Genomic DNA, 20,566 nt, shown 5'->3' on the forward strand with positions numbered 1-20,566 from the left:
TTTGTAAGTACGGGCGTTCGTAACCCGGGGACTTTCTACTCTATTTAATGGGTAGGTGCATCAGCTACATACTTGCGTGGATTTCAGAACTGAGTCTTTTGACAAGGCACTGGGCTAAAGCACAGGGTAACTGCAGAGGTGTGGGTTTTGATGCTATGTCCTCTTCATTCCATAACAGCGTGTGCTGCTTGCCTTGCATTAATTTCAATGCAATATCTGGGCCAATATGCTCCATTGCTTGTAATCCTGGAATAGTGGAGACAACTGAGCAGAAAAGGAAACATCCTTGTTATATTTTATTTCTGCATAAGTGGTCAATACAATTGTAGCTGTAATTACCACAGTGTAACTGTTTGATCACAGTGAAATTTGCTTAACCAGACACATGCATAAATGAATGCTTGTTGAGAGTCTCATATGATTTGCATGGTAAGGTATACAGGAGCCACTCTGGGACCACTGGCGCTCACAAATCCCCAATTATTGACGACCTTAAGTGCACCATAAGGGAGGAAGCCTGTTGCAAAGCTATTGTGTCTGAAACTTCCACTCACAGCCCACTTCCTTTCTTTCTGCCTCCTTCGCCAGGTCACTAATAACAATTTTAATCATCTGAGAAAACTCTGTGCACAATTTAAGCCATTGTGCAAGTAGAACTAGTGGAGAGAAACAAAAAAAAGTATTTCCACAGAAAATATGAAATAAGTAGAGATAGCTGTTTACCAGGATGAATTTGAGACTCTCTTAGAATTGAACAAGTATTTTTGTTTTGGAGAAACACATCAAAAACATTCTATATTCTATGTTCCAAGTTTGAAATGGGAGCTGATGCATTTTGCAGAATATGATCTAAACCAGGAACTAGTTTCTGGAAATCTGAAAGCTGCATAGATGTAACGACAGAGGTGAATTGAGATGCAGAACCTTCCAGAACCGGTGCATAATCTGTCACAGTCCAGTAGAACTGGGATGTGTTTACTAGAAGTATGTGACAATACTGTTGGCTATGTTTCCACCATCAAAACAACTGCTTCAGTTAAATGCCGGATGCTTGGGATCTGTGAATCAATACTTCGAGAGCAGTTTTATCTTTGAGATGGTAATGAGGTCAAGAAAGTGACTGGAAGACATTGAAAGTTGCTTTCTGCATTGATCTATATTTTGCAATAAATGTGAAATCAGTGTGTCATTTTCTCCTGTGTGTAAATGTTTAAGATTTCAGTACCTCCTTACCGATGCAGACTCTTTGTAATCATTGGAGACGCAAGAGACTGCAGATGCTGGAATCTGGAGCAAAAGAACAAGCTGCTGGAGGAACTCAGCAGGTCAAACAGCACATGTGAAGGCAAAAGGATGGTTGATGTTTTGGGACGTTTCTTAATCTGAGACAAACTTGGCAAATTGTCCTCCTGAAGCGGATTGAACAATTGCTCACAAAAGAATTGGCTCTGTTTTGCATCATTCCATTAGTACTGTTTGTTTTTTGTCTGCTTTGTCACTGCCTGCAGTAAACCCCAGTGTGCTGGCCATCAGCTATAACCTGGCAAATGGAGTTTTCCGTTCACTCTTACAACCGTAGTAAGATCTATGAAAATAGGAAGAATAATATTGGTTAACAGTGTCATGACATGGATGTGATTATGGTACTTCAGTGATTTACTAGCCAACTAAATGAATACTTAGAGATTGTTTTCTTGTTCTTGTCCCAGTATAAAATGAAGGCGGGTCATTTGGGATTCAGAGTACCTTGCCTGTACAAAGAAAAAAGTAATTTGTAAAACTCCTCAATAAGACTTGTTGAATTGAAACAAAAGTTGATTTGAAAATCATCTGCAAGAAAGAGTTAACATTTATAGTGACCTGATCCACTAAGAATTTACAAACAGAAAAGCTCTATCTCGATTAAAGCATCACAGAAAGAGAGAGACTGAGCCTTCACGAATTAACACCTGCTTATCCATTACAGTGTGGTCATTGAGCAAGCAAACTGCAATGAGAAGGCTGGAAACTTTTATTAAGATAGCTTGGTGACTCTAGAAGGTGGGAGAAGAGTTAGGAGCATAGAGTTATACAGCACGGAAACAGGCTCTTTGGCCCAATTGGTCCATACTGACCAAGATACCCCATCCAAGCTGGTCTCAGTTTGGCCCATAACCTTCTAATCCTTTCCAATCCATGTACCTGTCCAAATGTCTTTTTAAAAACTGTTGTTGTACCTGCCTCAACCACTTCCTCTGGCAGCTGATTCTACATAAATGCCACCCTTTATGTTTTTTTAAAAAAAAAAGTTGCCCTTCAGGATCCTATTGCATCTTTCCCCTCTCACTTTAAACCTATGCCCCCTAGTTCTTGATTCCCCAACTCTGGGGGGAGGGGGAGGGAAATGACCATGTGCATTCACCCTATCTATGCCCCTCATGATTTTATACACCTCTGTAAGATCACCTCTCGGTCTCCTACAGTCCTAGCTTGTCCAACCTCTCCCTATAACTCAGTCTCTCAAGTCCTTGCAGCATCCTTGTAAATTTTTTCTGCAATCTTTCCAGTTTAAGAACATTTCTCCTATAGCAGGGCGACCAAAACTGAACACAATATTCCAAGTGTGGCCTCACCAGCGTCCTGTACAACTGCACCATGATCTCCCAACTTTTATACTCAATGCCCTGATTTATGAAGGCCAGTGTGTCAAAAGCTGCCTTCTCCACCCTGTCTACCTGTGACTCCACTTTCAATGAACCATGTACTTGTACTCCAAGGTTCCCTTGTTCTATAACACTCCTAGGTCCTGCCGTTTACTGTGAAAGTCCTCCCTGGATGTAACTTTTTCCAAATGCAACACCTTGCACTTATCCAAATTAAACTCCATTTGCCATTCCTTGGCTCACTTTCTCAGCTAGTCAAAATCCCCCTGTAATTTTTGAATGCCTTCTTCATTGTCCACTATACCACCTATTTTAGTGTCATCAGCAAACTTACTAACCATACCTTGTACATTCTTATTCAAATCATTGATATAGATGACAGACAACAATGGGCCCAGTACCAACCCTGAGGCACACCACTAGTCATGGGCCTCCAGTCCAAGAAACAACCTTCCACCATTGCCCTCTGCTTTCTACCATCAAGCCAATTGTGTACCCAATTAGCCAGCTCTCTTTGGATTCTATGTGATGTGACCTTCCAGAGCAGCCTACCATGTGGAACCTTATCAAAGGCCTTAGTGAAGTCCATATAAACCACATCTACTACCCTGCCCTCATCAACTTTCTTGGTCACATCGTCAAAAAACTCAATCAAGTTCATAAGACATGATCTCCCATGCACAAAGCCTTCAGACTGCCCCAAATCAACCCCTATCTTTCCAGATGTACGTATATCTTATCCCTCAGAATTCTCTCCAGTAACTTGCCCACAACAGAGGTTAGACTTGCTGGTCTATAGTTCCCAAGTTTTTCTTTGCTGCCCTCCTTAAATAAAGGCACAACGTTCGCTACCCTCCAGTCTCCCGGCACCTCACCCGTGGCTAACGATGATGCAAACATCTCAGCCAGGCCTCCCGCAATTTCTTCACTAGCCTCCCACAGTGCTCTTGGACATACCTGGTCAGACCCTGGAGATATGTCTGCTTTTGATACCTTTTAAGACATCCAGCATCTCCTCTACTGTAATGTGGATTATCCCCAAGACCTCCCTATTTTTCCTAGTTCTGAAATCTTCATGTCTTTCTCCACAGTAAAAAGAGGAGAAATATTCGTTAAGGACCTTGCCTGTCTCCTGTGTCTCCACACAAATGTGTCCCCTTTGGTCTCTGAGGAGTTCTATTCACTCTCTCTCTAGTTATTTTTCCCTTAATACACATAAAATCTCTTTTTGGATTTTCCTAAATCTTCACTGCCAAAGTTATGGCCTGCCCCCTTTTTGCCCTCCTGATTTCCTTCCTGAGTACATTCCTGCATCCGCTATACTCATCCATGGATTCGCTTGATCCCAACTGCTGTACCTGACCCATGTCCCCTCCTTTTTCTTGGCCAGGGCCTCAATCTCCCTCACATGCAGGGTTCCTGACTCCTACCAACCTTGCCCTTCACTTTAACAGGAGCATGCAGACCTTGAGCTCTCACTCTCTCAACTTTAAAAGCTTCCCACTTGCCTGTGGTCCCTTTGCCCGCAAACAACCGACTCCAATCGACCTTTGCAAGCATGAGTTTGAAAAAGTAGACAGTGGAATGTTTAACAAAAAGTGAAACTGCCCCTCTGTAATAATATTGTCAAAATGATCCATTATTTCTAAGCCTGTTCTTTACAAGAAAAGGCAATCCATGATCAAATCGAGTTGAGCTTGTCACACAAGACACTTTTGATAAGAGATCTATAAGAATTGAATTGAAATACCCATTTGAATCCAGCCAAATTCGATCAACCTTAATGTTGAAGTCAGAATGTGTTTAGACTCCCTAGCAAACATTGCCCTGTGTGCCTATAAGTACATGTTTGTGTTGTTGCAGGTCCTAGAACAGCTAGGAACCAGAAGAGGCCATTCAACCCCTCAAGGTTTCCTGTAATTCAGTTAGAATGTGGCAGAATGAATCTGTTTTCCCCCCCCCCCCCCAATACACCCCCTCAATAAAAATCTCAATTTTGACATTTTAACTTGATCTCCACACTGTTTGTTTCTTTTCTGGTGGAAGAGTTTTAGGTTTTCACTTGTCCTTTGAATGAAGAATTGCTTCCCAACACACCCCTGTATTTCATAGCTCCAGTTTAAAGCCAATGTCTCTTTCTCCTAATTCTCCTTTCTTCATTGCCTCTGAGGAATGGTTTCTGATTACTAGGATCGTCTAATCACAAGAAAATGTACCCTCTAATAATCTGGCATCTCACAGAGCACACATATATTGAGACTTGAGAGATCCAGCCTAATTTGTCCAAAGGCAGAACCTGAGCTTAGTATTTTGCTGCCCTTTTAGTGCTCTGTTTATTACGTCAAATTGCTCAAAAACATTGTGACTTGAGATGTAACTTGGGTGAGAATTTGGAAAAAGGCACCCTCGAATGTCAAGGGTTAAAACCAGCCATTTGATCCATCTAGTCTTTCCAGTCAATCTGTTCCACACAAACTGCTCCCCACAGTGCTTCAGACAAACCCATCAGCGTGTCTGCCTGTTGGTATTGGTTTATTATTGTAACTTGTACCGAGGTACAGTGGGAAAAACTTGTCTTGCATACCGATCATACAGGTCAATTCATTACACAGTGCAGTTACATTGAGGTAGTACAGAGTGCATTGAGGTAGTACAGGTAAAAACAATAACTGTACAGAGTAAAGTGTCACAGCCATAGAGAGAGTGCAGTGCAGTAGACGATAAGGTGCAAGGTCACAACATGGTAGATCGTGAGGTCAGAGTCCGTCTCATCATATAAGGGAACCATTCAATAGTCTTATCACAGTGGGATAGCAGCTGTCCTTGAGCCTGGTGGTACGTGCCCTCAGGCTCCTGTATCTTCTGCCTGATGGGAGAAGAGAGAATGACCTGGGTGCGTGGGGTCTTTGATTATGCTGGCTGCTTCACCAAGGCAGCGAGAGGTAAAGAGTCCAAGGAGGGGAGGCTGGTTTCCGTGACGCTCTGGGCTTTGCCCACGACTCTGCAGTTTCTTTCGGTCCTGGGCAGAGCAATTGCCATACCGAGCCGTGATGCATCCAGATAGGATGCTTTCTATGGTGCATCGATAAAAGTTTGTGAGTGTCAAAGGGAACCTACCGAATTTCTTTAGTCTCCTAAGGAAGTAGAGGCACTGGTGAGCTTTCTTGGCTGTGGCATCTACGTGATTTGACCAGGACAGGCTATTGGTGATGTTCACTCCTAGGAACTTGAAGCTCTCAACCGTCTCGACCTCAGTACCATTGACAGGTGCGTGTACACCACCCCTTTTCCTGAAGTCAATGACCAGCTCTTTTGTTGACGTTGAGGGAAAGATTGTTGTCACAACACCATTCCTTTCTCCCCTTCTTTATCCTGCTTCCAGCCAAGGCTCAGTTGATAACACTGTCTGGTTCTCAGATTGTAAGATCAAATCCTGATCCAAAATAACAGCCTTGTACAATGGCCCATTTCAACGGGTAAGACTGCCTTATGAGATCAAAGAGTAAAAGTCCTGATGGTGCCAGTCCTGTTGAATGTAACCTGTTCTGTTAGTGAGCAGTTGGAACAATGTTCTCAACTTTTTTAATACGTTAAAAGCTGTGCATAAAGAGAATGAGAGATTAAAGGCACCCCTTACTGAAAGTTGTGAGCTTTCCATTTTGTGTGGAGCCATCTGCTGTGGAATTGCTTCATTGTACTGCCCCTGTAGGAAGGAGAGAGGCTGAATGGCCTGGGGTCGAATCCTTCCTGGCTCCCCTGAGTTTCACTTGAAGCTGATTTTGTGGGAGGATGGGGAGGACCTGTGAGCAGGTTTGCCACATGCATGTGCTCTGGAGGACGTAGTTCACAAACAACCCCTGCTAACTTGCCCAGTTTTGGGACCGATTTTGGGAAATTTCATTGTATTACCTCATGGTTACCTCATTGTTTACCTCATTGTTTCATTGTTGCCCAACACCTCTATCCTTTGATCGCTCTGGTCCACAATTCATCAATGTATTTCCGTATACTTGCTTCTACACACATCTGGCCTTGGGCAGCTCCACCCTAATTTCTCACCATTTGGTCACAAAACACGGTAATCCTCAGACCACCCCACCCTGCCATCTCGTTATCAGTTATTGCTCACACCCATTGCCAGAGAATGCCAGAGACACTCAGCAGGTCAGGCAGCATGTGTAGGAGTGGAAGAAAGGTCTTTGACCTGAAATGTTGACTCTGCTTTTTGTTTCAGACTTCAACTGTCTGCAGGTTTGATTTTTGTGCCCATCAACGGACACACATCCACGCACCTGGTCCCCTGTTCTCACCACCCCCCCCCCCCCCCCCCAAACTGTTCCCTTTTTGCCCACCATCCCTCCCTTGTCTGATTCCGCTCAGTCTTCCTTCCTGATCAGATTTCATAATCCACAGTCCTTTGACTGCACTAAAATCACCTCCCAACCTCTGTCACCATCTCCCCTCCTCCCTCCACCATCAACCCACCATCGCGCGCCCCCCCCCCCCCCCCCCCCACCTGGATCCACCTATCACTTGCCAGCTCCTGCTTCGCCTCACCTCTTTTATACTGGCTATCTCCCCTTTACATTCTCAGTCCTGATGCAAGGCCTCGACCTAAAGAGTCAACTATTCCTTTGCCTTCACAGATGCTGCCTGACCTGCTGGTTTCTTCCAGTAGTTTCTGTCAGATCCCAGCGTCTGCAATCTCTTGTGTCTCCAGCCCATTAGATCAGTGTCAACTCCCAGAGAAGAAATCTCATTAATCCCATTTTCCCCTCTCCTTACTTCCCCCTACCCCTGTAACGTATTCTCTCTCATGCATCCCCATCAACTTGCCTTTTGATTCTTTTTACCACTTGCACACTTTAGGAGTAATTTGCAGTCGCCAATTAACCTAGCAGAACGTCTTTGGGATTTGGAAAGAAACCTGTATGGTCAGGGAGAGAATGTGCAAATTCCACAAAGACAACAGCTGGGGTCAGGATCAAACCCCAGTCACTGTCAATATCTAACCTAGGCCCCTATTTTTAGTTCCCCATCCCATCTGCCAGAGTAGTGGAAACCTCTCTAATTCATCCTTTGAAGCCTCTCCATAATCTTAAATCTGTGTTTGGTGCAATGTCTGGTAGATTAATCTCCAGTCTTGGAGGGCTGGTTTGCACACATTTTTTATATATATATTTTTTTCCACTATGTGTTGCGATGTACATGTGACTAATAAAGATATCTCATCTCATCTTGTATATAAAGAAAGATGCCTGCAGCTTCAGGAACTGCCTTATCACCCAGTTTGTGGCACTATGGCAGAAACTGTTAGCAGTTTGCTTCTCTTTGTATTTAGGAGTTTCCTTTTAAAGTGTTCGAATCAGCAGATTTAGGCACTGAAAAGCTGGGTTCACTGTTAGAGCTTGGTTGCACAGGATAACAGGCAGCTGGTGCACTGCAGAGTCAGAGCAGCCCCTCCTTAAACTCATTCAACCTTTGAACTTTAGCAACCAATCGTTGAACGGTAGTTGCAACATGTGTGTGAATAACTTCTAAAAAATGCACAGCATGCATCTGCAGGGTGCGGTGACAGAGATTTCCCTGCTACAGAACTGAACAACGTCCTACCCTAGATAATCTAACTATGGGCTGAGGTTTCACTTAGAGTTCTTGCAAAGGACAAGCTGAATTAAGAAGCTGGCTCCTGGTGCAGTAAGTTCTGTAACCATGATTTATGTCCATTCTCATGTTTGCGTTTCCTTCCTGTAGGAGATGAATTCTCTTATTGTTGGTAGTGAAAGCAGGCCAGCATTTTCTTCTGGTTAGAGTTGAATTTCATGGAAAAAGTCCTCAAGTAGAGACCTCTTTGACTAACTTTTTGAATTGCTGGAGGTACAAGGTGTCAGGAAAACACTTCAAACTTTGCTCCCCAAATTTCCTTCATGAAGTTCCTACACCACAGCTGTTGGTCCTTTTAGAGAAACAGAGGGAAGCGCATTTTTACACTGACATGGGAGTTCAGTAGAAACTATAGACAGGAGAGTCTAAGCAGCTTTGCAGAATTGTAGTTACAATAGAAACTGTTTGTGGACAAATTTCACAGGCATTGCCTCAGCAAAAGTGTAGCAGCAATTTCATGTGTGCCAATTGACCTTTACCTTTCTGCCAGTGCTGATGGAGGGCAAGAGACTTTAAGGAATCTACTAACCTCTGTTGGTTAGTTTAAAAATCCATTGATTTAGTTTTATGCCAAGATTACTTAACAAGTGCTGAAAAGATTCTCACAGTTTAAACTTGTAGGTTTGGAATCACTGCTTGAGTTTCTTGATCTTTCTCTTCAAATTCTGCAGTCACCCCTTTGATTTAATACTTAGCTTTTCAAATGGGTAAAGTTAGAAGGGGGGTGGGTGGCCGGTGCAATTATAAAATTTGTATTGGTGAAGAATATGGGTGTGCACACAGAATGAACAAAGATCTCTGAAATGGGTCACAGCAAAAAAGAAGTTTGGGAACCTTTGGTCTAATTGTTCCTTTGTCAAGTACTAGTGAACTGTTGGTACGTCTACAGGAAATCTTACCTCATATTAAAATTACAAGCAGCAACTTAAAATGTTCAGGAAACCAGTGTCAAAATTCTTTCCTCTTGTCAGTTAATGATGTTTGTAATCTGTGTTCAGAAAGTTTCAATTTCCTATACTTTATTTTTCTAGTCTATATTCTGAGGTTTAAAAACTAACTTAAGTTTGAGAATAGTTAACAACTGTAAATTATGACTAAAGTATGGGGTTTGCAAGATCATCACTTGTGGATTTGTTTTTGACTTTTTGAAACTTGTATTACTTTATCTTTGTAGCTGATATGAACATTTATGAAACAAGTGCTTGCAATAATATTGCTGGTTTATGTAAAAAAAAGACTTGCATTTTTTCCAACCTCGTATCCTAAAGACCTTTTGAAATGTAGTCACCTTGTTATATGTTGGAAATGCAGTGGCCAACTTGTACCCAGCAAGCTCCCACAAACTGAAAGGTAATAACCAACAAATAATGTGTGGTTATGATGTTGATGCAGGGGTAAAACACTGCACAGAATATTGAAAATAAGGCCCTTCTTCCTCTTTGAAGTAGACCTTTTGGATCCTTTGTGCTTACTTGAGAGTGCAGACAGATCTCCAGTTCAATACCTTATCTGAAAGTCAGCAATTGGAATTTGTTTATTATTGTTACATGTACTGGGGTACAGTGGAAAAACTTGTCTTGCATGCTGTTCATGCAGATCAATTCATTACACAGTGCATTGAGGTAGTACAAGGTAAAACAATAACAGAGTACAGAATGAAGTGTCACAGCTACAGAGAAAGCGCAGTGCAGGTGGACAATAAGGTGCGAGGTCATAACGAGGTAGATTGTGAGGTCAAGAGTCCATCTTTTGTACCAGTGAACCATTCAATAGTTATAAAACAGTGGGATAGAAGCTGTCCTTGAGCCTGGTGGTACCTGCTTTCAGACTTTTATATCTTCTGCCCGATGGGAGAAGAGAGAAATGTCCAGGGTGTGTGGGGTCTTTGATTATGCTGGCTACTTTACCGAGGCAGCAAAAAATATAGACCGAGTCCACAGAGGGGAGGCTGGTTTCCGTGATGTGCTGAGTTGTGACCACAACTCTCTGCAGTTTCTTGCGGTCCTGGGCAGAACAGATACAGTACCAAGTCATGATGCATCCAGATAGGATGCTTTCTATGGTGCATTGATTAAAAATTGGTGAGCGTCGACGGGGACGTGCCAGATTTCTTCAGCCTCCTGAGGAATTAGAGGCGCTGGTGAGCTTTTTTGGCCGTGGCGTCTATGTGGTTGGAGTAGGACAGGCTATTGGTGATGTACATTCCTGGGAACTTGAAGCTTTCAACCCTCTCTACCTTAGCACCGTTGATGTAGACAGGTGCATGTTCACCGCCCCTCTCCCCCTTCTGAAATCAATGACGAGCTCTTCTGTTTTGCTGATATTGAGGGAAAGGTTGTTGTCATGACACCATGTCACGAGGCGCTCTCTCTCCTTCCTCTATTCCGACTCATCGTTATTTGTGATACGGCCCACTACTTTGGTATCATCTGCAAACTTGTAGATGGAGTTAGAGCAGAATCTGCTCTAACTCTGCATTTCACACTGTGCTCGAACCCTCAATACTGCACTGAAGGGTCAGCTTAATTTTTGGGTCAGTTGGAGTGGGACTTGAAGCTACGACCTTGTGGCACAGTTTGGGGTGCCATCACTTTGCTGTGGCTGAGAATGCAGTGATTTGTTGTATCTTTTATCTGAAGAGTCTAACACTTCTGAACTTCTGTATATTATTTATAAGTATTGCTGATACATATCCATCCTACGGCAGGGGAATGTCGCTGTTGACTTTGTGTCCCACTCCACTCTAAGCCAAATGTCAATGCTGGTTGCATGCTTGATGCCAGTAATGGAATCAGAATGAAATGGATTTGAACCAAGGGCAAAAACCAAAGGAGGGCAGAGTTCCTCCTTTGGGTTCAATTAGCTAATTGTGCCCAGAATGAATTCAAAATTGTACTGGTCAGTTTATCATTTTTTTTTGACTAATCTATGTTTAGTCATGCTTCTCCCAACTCCATGCCACTCTCCAGCTCTTCTCTGGATGAACTGCTGGGCATCTTTACTTGCACACTTACTTCTACAGAATGCACTCCAGTGTTAATTCCACAAATGTCATACATTTGAGGTTCTGAGAGCTGTTTTGTAGAATATGGACTTTCACTAATTCACTTGACCATTTTAAAAAAAAAACAGCAAGAGGACAGTGAGATTTTTATACCCAGAGATACTTTTGTTGAGATTGGTGGACGAAGGGAAAGTTACTGCACAGAGCGTGCCGAATATTTTCAGCACATTGAAGTCTGAATTAATTCAAAATGAAGTGAAATGTTCCACTGCCGATGTACGAGAGCATGAACATTGCACAAATGGATTTAGCATGGTCTACTGCAATTCTGTCAAGATTGCCATAGAATAGTAGCTGGTTATATTTAGATGTATGACTGGGTACCGAGACCAGGAAATAGAAGTGTTATTTAAGCACTCCAGTAAGGTGCCAATAATTTTGTTGTCTCAAGCATTTTATCAAACAAGAGAAGTGTTAAAACACGATTCACTAATTATATATTTCTGTTGGAAAAACTCGTTTGCTGGAGAAATTTTAAGATTGTTAGAAATATTAATACAACTCTGTATTTTAAGTACTACAGTATTGTAGAGTTTACAACAGCAACCGTTCTTTAAAAAGCATTGAATTTGAAGGGGAATTCCTGCCTGCTTCTCTTCCGGTGGCTGATATGGTGTCAATATCCCAGCAGTATTCTGTATCAAATTAAAAGTTTGGAAGCGTTTTTCCCAAACTATACCGAGGTATTTGTTTTTACATATTCATAAAGCTCAAAAGCAGCAACATTCTTTCATCCACTTCTAACAAATTTTGGTTGAACAGTTGTTGAAACACACCTGTTATTAGCAACAGGTCTCCTGTAGAACAGTAAACAGATCCTTAATTTGAGGCACTCTGAGAACATTTATCTAAATAGTTTCTTCTGCAGCGTTGAATAATCAGTAAAAATTTCTTTATTGGAGAATATTCTGTCTTTGTACAAGTAATTTCAATCAGTACTAAAGGGTGCTTTGAAACAATCTGCTGAACCAGTCAATTTATCCTACAGGGGAAAAAATTAATTTTCAGATGTATGAGAGACCTGCATTTCATTGACTCTTCTCTGGTACTGGGTGTACCAGAGTCTTTCTGCTGGTAGTGCTTCCATGCAACGAATAGCACATTTTTCTCTGAATTTGGCAGTCTCTGTTAAATGCATTTGTCAGTTGTGACTTGAAGTACACTGGAACAGAGTGTTTATATCTTCAAAATAATGTCAGAATTCAAGAACATCTATAAAGTTCTCTGCCCTGTTAACAATTTCAAGGTAATTATCTAATTCTATGTTTAGGGTAGCTCCTAAGCTTCTGATTTGTAATGTGTGATACTGTTTGGTACATTGTGTATTATATTACAACCAATATCAATTTACTCCCAGGTATCTCCTATTCAGTAATGATATAAGGAGCTTGGGCTGTTCAAATCATGATTCCTACCCAGTCAATGGTAGATTTCTAGCAATATCTACTGACTTTTTTTTAACAACTAAGGTGTGTGTGTGTGTGTGTGCGTGCGCGTGTGTGTGTATGCTGATATTCCAACTATCTCTGCACTACCTTAAGGTGCTGTGGCTAAATCCAGTTATGATCTGACTGGGACTGAAGCTTAGGACTTCTTGTCCTGGAGATTGCGGTTCCACTTTGACATTTGAGGGTGTGGGACTGGATGGGCCCGGACCTGCTGGAAGTGTACAATGCTATGCTTTGGTCTGGCAGTATGTCAGAGTCTATGAGGAAGGGCACCATCACCCTCATCTACAAGCAGAAGGGGGAGAGGGCAGACATCAGAAATTGGAGACCCATCTCACTGTTGAATGTGGACTATAAGATCCTGACCAAGGCCATCGCCAACAGGGTCAGGTCTGCTCTGGGACAGGTGATCCACCCGGACCAAACCTGTGCTGTACCTGGCAGGAAGATCTTTGACAGCCTCGTGCTGCTCAGGGATACCATTGCCTACGTGCAGGACAGAGGGCTGAACACCTGCCTGGTCAGCTTGGACCAGGAGAAGGCCTTCGACAGGGTATCACACACGTACATGCTGGACGTGCTCTCCAAAATGGGCTTTGGGGAGGGAATCAGGAATTGGATCCAACTGCTCTACACAGACATCTGTAGCGCAGTCCAAATCAATGGGTGGGAAACAGACAGCTTCCCCATCAAGTCTGGAGTCAGGCAGGGCTGCCCTCTCTCCCCTGTTTTGTTCGTATGCTGTATAGAACCCTTTGCCGAATCCATCAGGAGGAACGAGAGCATCAGAGGGGTGACGTTGCCAGGCAGTGAGGTCACCCAGGTGAAAACTTCCCTGTACACGGACGACGTCACCGTCCTCTGCTTGGACCAGAGGTCACTTCGCAGATTGATCAGCATCTGCGACCAGTTTGAGTTGGCATCAGGGGCCAGAGTCAATCGCGTGAAGAGCGAGGCCATGCTCTTCGGCAACTGGCCCGACCGATCCATCATCCCCTTCACCGTCAGGCCTGACTATCTGAAGGTGCCGGGGATCTGGTTCGGAGGGGCCAGGGCGTGCAACAAAAATTGGCGGGAGCGGATTGGGAAGGTGAAGCAGAGACTGGAACTGTGGGAACGGCGCTCCCTATCAATAACTGGGAAGAACTTGGTCATCGGGTCTGAGGCGCTCTCAGGGCTGCTGTACTTGGCGCAGGTGTGGCCTGTTCCTCGCTCCTCTGGCTTGGGAATCACCCGCGCCGTCTTCCAGTTCATCTGGGGATCCAAGATGGAGCGGGTCCGACGGGCCACCATGCACAAGTCCCTGGACGATGGGGGTAAAGGTGTCCCCAGTGTCGCCCTCCTCCTGATGACCACCTTCGTCTGTGGCTGCATCAGGCTGTGCGTGGAACCCAAGTAGGTGGGCACCAAGTGTCACTACGTGCCGAGGTTCTACCTGTCCCTGCTGTTGCGAAGGATGGGCCTGGCCCCATGGCCACACGGCGTCCCAGTCAGCTGGACGCTGCCGCGCTACCTGTCCTTCATGGAAAAGTTCTTCCAGACCAATACCTTTGACCACAAGTCCATCAGGCAGTGGTCAGCACGGAACATCCTGCAGGCACTGCAGGAGAAGGACTCAATGGATACTGTGGGGTGGTTCCCTGAGCAGACTGTCCAGACCATCTGGCAGAACGCCTCATCACCAGAACTCACCAACAAGCACCAAGACCTCGCTTGGCTGGTGGTGAGAGGGGCCCTCCCAGTCAGATCCTTCCTGTATGGTTGGAACCTCACTCCCAGTGTGCGCTGCCCCCAGGAGGACTGTGCTGGGGACGGGACGGTCGCCCACCTCTTTGCCGGCTGTAGGTTTGCGAGGAGGGTGTGGCGAAAGATGCAAGGGTCCTTGTCATGGTTCATCCCCAGCAGCAGTGTAACAGAGGATTCTCTGACCTACGGGCTGTTCCCGGGGACACACACACAGACGGACATCAACTGCTGCTGGAAGGTCATCAACTCGGTGAAAGACGCCCTTTGGTCTGCCCGAAACTTGTTGGTCTTCCAGCACTGCGAGATGCCCGTAGGGGAATGCTGCCGGCTGGCACATTCCAGGCTGCAGGAGTACGTGCTGAGGGACGCACTGAAGCTGGGCGCAGCCAACGCAAAGGCTCGGTGGGGAAGGACTACAGCTTAGGGTTCTTCTGCCACTGGAGAGGGAGGGGTAGGGACAGGGAGAAAGCCCCTAAATATTGTAAATACGGGACCGGGTAGCTTCCAGGGAGCCACACGTGTGGCATCGGTGCTGTTTTCTATATAAAAAGGTAACACTAATGAATGATTTGTACAAGAATGTAAAGGTTTGCACTGTTTTGTAATTGTATATAGTTTGTCTTTTATTATGAATAAAGTTTATTTAAAAAAAATTGACGGAATTGGGGTGCTGTTTATTACCTATCAGATAAAAATTGTAAATCTTGGAAAATAATATCAAGTCTCTAAGCAGTTTATTACAGGTTTATATGAAAATCAAGGCTTACTTGCTTAAATCCTTAGCTCCAAAATACAGATTTAAATTGAAATTCTTGAAATTACTCATCAGGTAATGTTCTATTCTAATACCTAGTTTCTGTTTCCTTTCAGATATATGTTGGGTAAAGGAGCTAAACGAAAGTTTAGTGAAAATGAAGATGGGATGGAAGGCAAAGTGTCCTCTGGGCATGGTTCTTCGAAGGTGTCTTACACATTACAGCGTCAAACCATTTTCAACATTTCCCTCATGAAACTTTACAATCAACAGCCCTTAACAGAACCCAGTTTGCAGAAGACAGTATTAATCAACAATATGCTGAGACGAATTCAGGAGGAACTAAAGCGAGAAGGTAGCCTGAGGCCCATGTTCATCGCCCCTTCTCAGTCCACTGACACACTCAATGATAATTACAGAGAAGTCCAGCCAGCGTTCAGCCACCTTTCTGCTCCTCCAATCCAAGCAACAAGTTTAGTAAGCACTACATCACCAGACTCCTGCCTGACACCAGCCTCCTTGCTTGAGGAGGACACCTTTAGCAGCTCTCAAACTGTTGATCTGGGCACAAGCAAATCGCCAGCCCAGTCACTGAAGGATAGTTTCTCTTCTGCGCTGGATGAAATTGAGGAGCTGTGCCCGACTTCTACTGCCACTGGTACAAAAAACTATAAAGGTGACTCCGGTGAGTTCAGCAATCAAAAGCCTGAGGAGATACAGGAGAACAAGCCATCTGAAACAAAGCTCATAGACCCATTGCCCGGCAACTTTGAAATCACCACAACAGGGTTTCTAACAGATTTGACACTTGATGACATCTTATTTGCAGACATTGACACCTCCATGTATGACTTTGATCCTTGCACACCTACCACTGGACCTAGTGCAAAAATGGCCACTGTCACTGCAGATGATATCTTGAAAACCTTATCTCCGTACAGCAATCAATCAGTGACTCCAAGTCAGCCTTTCAAAATGGATCTCGCTGAACTAGACCACATTATGGAGGTTCTTGTTGGGTCTTGATATGACAAAAAAGACTAGTTTTTTATACACAGTTTATTTACAGATATCGTTCATCCTTTATTGTTTTAAGTGTGATGGAGTCGCTGCAACTTTTACAACAGTGTGCATGCATTTTGCTTGTCTATATAAAATAACAATTACACTAGTTATTGTTTGCAGTAGAGTTGGGAGTGTCTTCATCTGTGTATGTCCACTCGTAGGGTTTTAAGTGTTATTTTGTTCATCACTGCTTTGTTTCTGAATGATCTATGAACACTTGCTAAAAGCAAGGTTGTCTTCACAGACAGTATCATGGCAATTCTGAAGTATTGTGCAATGAACACACTGAGCACAAAGGTAATATCAGAATTATTATGAAATGTGTACACATGAGTTATTTTAAGGTAAGCCAGGCTCTGCAAGTCGTGACATTCTTCCTGTTGTTTTAGTTCAGCCATTCATTACTAAGCGACCGTTGCTGTTTTAAACCTGCTCTTTAGGTTTATTTTATATTTTTGTACAGGATCTGCAGTTGATCATATTGTTTTATAAGATGCTGTTTTTTATACACCAGATAGCTATTTTGATAGGATGTGCTCTCACAATACTCTGCTAAATTCAGATGAACAAGAATACCTTGTACTTTTATACAAAAAGATAAACTGAATGTTCATGTGCCGGATTTGAGGGGAATATAAAAGTAACTGAAGTCTACAACGGTTCTGAGTGGACCCCAAGGCTGTACACGTGCAGTTTTGCTTAAAAGGAGAAGGATTGGGCAGAGGAGATGTACTTTAACTGGATTCTAGAGAATGGACCTTAATTGTTATTTCTTTCCCTCTTATTTATCAAAATCTTTAATGCATCCGCGTATAGCATCCCAGCGTGTTCCTTGAAAGTGTGGCTGAGTATTTTGTCATTTAGTTTAAAACCGAAGTTTCTAACTTGCAGCCTAGATTATGTTGGAGAAAGGCACCTCGCGCGACTCACCTGTTTAATGAGACTTGTTAGTGCCTGTTTAAAACTTCCTGCCCTATAAATTGTTGGAAGTGTGAGTTGATAATGATGTGTTAAGAGCAGCAAGCATCTGGGACCTCGGTGAATAATGGGACCAATAGTCTACCTCCTTAACCAAAAGGGTTGAAGGATTAGGAAATAAACAGAAAAAAGGGACTGGAAAGGATAGTGAATTTGAGTAAAACTGGAAAGAGAAGAATGGAATTACTGGATTATGTCCAAGAGGGAAGCAAAGACAAATGAAATTAAAATAAATCAGTATTATAATTTGACATTTTTTTAAAAAATCCTCCAACAATATTTAATAACCTGAAGGAATGAAACTTCACTCTTTTTAATTTGTTCACTTTCTGGGCCAGAGAGCTTGATTGGCATTAACAGTTCCCATGGCATTAACAATGTATGCTGATAATTACTAGAGTTAACTTTACGTGGTGAGTGTGATAGATAATTAATGCATAAATGTAGCAAATTCAAGAAACTCTGAAACGTTAAACCCCAAGTTCCATTTTTGAAAAACTAATGGCGGAGTGTAGTAAATCACCCAGCAACTTGTACAGTGTCCATTGGACGGGGAACCTTTCTCACCACATTGCTGTACAATTTACATGCGAATATAGGTGAGCATCTTTCCCACAGCTAATCTGGGTTTTTGTATTGATTTGTTTATCCCTCTCCTGCTCCCAATCCATTTCATCACCCCCCTCACTGCCCTCTTTAATCAATTTATCTGAAAACATAACTGTCTCATTTCTCGCACTGTAAACACATCCACTTTGCATCTGCGTGACATTTGATCACCAAAGGACACTGTGCATCTATGCAAGTGAATGAAATGAAAGATACCAGGTAAACACAACAATTTGGTGCTATATTGAGAGCTTTCATATATGTGAAGCAGGGAAGGCAGTTAAAGTTAATGCCTTACAAAACAGATTTTTAATTCCACAGCTGGATCTGGGAGAGATAAATCTAGCCCTGCTTTTTACTTCTAATATATTAATAAAATCACATTGTATGAATGTGTCTGCTTTTGGAAAAAAAAATTGTATAAAAGGAGGGTTACAAAGCATCTTTGGACAGCAGATCCGTTAGCTCAATCTATAAAGTACAGCAATATGGTGAGGCTGAAGTGAGCTTTTTGTCAGAAGTGGTCAATTTAAAGAGGTCCAAGGAACCAGCATTAGATTAGATTTTTCATGTATTTTGTGAAGCAAAGTACTTATTCTCCAACCCAGACTTTTTTTTTTGAAAAGCCTATGTACAATATCAATACAACTGTTGTTAGGAGTGCATTCTTTAAGGATGTGCCCTTCACTTCAGTATTACTGTGACTTAGTACAAATCTTTCTGCTACAGACTTGAGCAGAACTTGGCGACTGAATAAACCTTCCTCAAGCCTCTGAAACTGAAGCCAGCCTTATAACAACACTTGGCAATTCCAGTTCGACTGGCTTTTTTGAGTTATTCATCCATTAAAGCAAGTTTTTAAGAAGGGATTTCTTCTGCTCCCCACACATCTTTCCTTCCCCCCTCAACTTCCCTTTTCTCCCATCCCCATTGCTTTTCACATATAATCAAGTTTCAGGCAAAAGCAGATCTCTATGCATGACTTTTACACTGAGTGTAATTATGCTTTTTAAAGCCTATGTTTATGCACAGACAAGCGTATTTAATAATTGTCTTGTAAATTGCTTTGAAATAATTGGAATGCCTCATACCTGCTGTCAACTATATAACACCATTTGTTTTTTAGTTTTGTTTTTTTTTTGCATTGGTACCATAGCAGTTGTGTGCAGATTACAACCTATATTGCAATGCATATGGCTAATTTAGGAGTAACTCTTTAAATTAATTTATTTAAGAATTTTAAATTATGTTTTATGTTCTGCCACATTATTATCTGTTTAAATCCTGCTCTTGGTCTTGCAGTGGAAATGATTACTTGCAGTAACTGTGGCTATACTTGGATTTTCATTTTGCAAATTTAAAACCTTTCATAAACAAAATGAAGGAACAGCTAGTGATTTGCTTAACTTGGCACAGTTTCCATTGATTGGAAGTAAAAAGAGTCTTTATGTTTACAAATCATGTTTTCCCCTCAAAACCATAAGTGGCCACTTTCAATACCTTTATAGGAAAAATATAAAGTACAGACTTTTTAGTCCTATTTGATATACATTGGTATATTATTAAGCTTTGTGCTCAGCAAACAAGAAAATCCTTCCAATAAATTCACTATGCAGTTTATATCATGTCTGACCTTTGTCTTGGGTGGGGAGAGGTATTGGAATTCCAAATTAATCTTTCACTTTATTGGGTATATTTTTTAAAGCCCTCAAATGTGGTCACTTAGAAATTATACATGTATATAAAATATTTTGTGTAAATTGTACAGTGTATGGACAGAACTGGTAGATACAGTATAAACTAGAAGGACCAGAGAGTAAGATCTCATCGGTTGATGGAAGATAACAAGGAAAGAGCAGAAAAACTTTGGTTGAGCTGTGATATTTCCCACACCTTATTTATTCTTTGTGTAAATATATTTATTTTAATGAGTAGCTAACAGACTCTGCAAAACGGATTGTAATGTGTACAGAATGTATGTATAGTAGGAATGTATTCAGCTTTTGGAATGTAAATTTGTGTGGACGCGTAGAAGCTGTATTCAAAGATTGAAATGCCTCTGCTTTCTCTGATGAGAATTACTAGAGTGCTTCTCCCTTCTACCGAGGCCGAAACACTGCAATTTGCCGCAGATCCCGGAGCTGTGCCTTTTTCTATGCAATATTTCAAACATATACGTCTGAAAGCAAGGTTACTGTATTCACATAATTACAACTGTAATTAAATCCAATTGGACAAATGTAAGTGAAATTGAGCAGTCTTACTTTTGTAGTTTTATATTCAACAATAAACTGTAAAATCTAACGTTTTACTTTTCCCAAGCTCTCTTATTTAAAACGACTGCACTCAAACAGTACCGTGTGCTGAAATAGCCAGGTTGAATCCAGTATCCTAGAAGTATAACGTACACAGGGACTTCCTAATCTTGACTCACTGAAAGAGCTCTTCCACTTAGACCCATTCCCCATAGCAGTTGAAATGTTTATTTTGTGAATTATTTATTCACTTTCCTTTTAAAAGCTATAATGGGTTTGGCTTCCACCACTGTTCCAGATCGGGCTTTCTCTGTCTGACAGCCCGTTTCTTTGCAAAAGCA

At 42.3% G+C, this 20,566-nt stretch overlaps 1 protein-coding gene across 4 annotated transcripts in view; it reads left to right on the forward strand.

Annotated features, from left to right (window-relative positions):
• The window catches only part of sertad2b (SERTA domain containing 2b), a 75,608-nt gene extending 55,347 nt beyond the window's left edge, over positions 1-20,261 (forward strand). For 3 of the 4 annotated variants that reach the window (XM_052012804.1, XM_052012803.1, XM_052012802.1), the window contains one exon: positions 15,435-20,261. In XM_052012804.1, coding sequence (XP_051868764.1) covers positions 15,439-16,344 — 906 coding nt within the window. In that variant the 5' untranslated portion in view covers positions 15,435-15,438 and the 3' untranslated portion in view covers positions 16,345-20,261. Of the gene's footprint in view, positions 1-8,211; positions 8,340-15,434 lie in introns of those variants that run through there. The other variant, XM_052012805.1, reaches the window with a different exon arrangement.
• Positions 20,262-20,566: the final 305 nt, after the last annotated feature.

This window comes from Pristis pectinata, chromosome 3 (assembly GCF_009764475.1).
Source record: "Pristis pectinata isolate sPriPec2 chromosome 3, sPriPec2.1.pri, whole genome shotgun sequence".
Lineage (NCBI taxonomy): Eukaryota > Metazoa > Chordata > Chondrichthyes > Rhinopristiformes > Pristidae > Pristis > Pristis pectinata.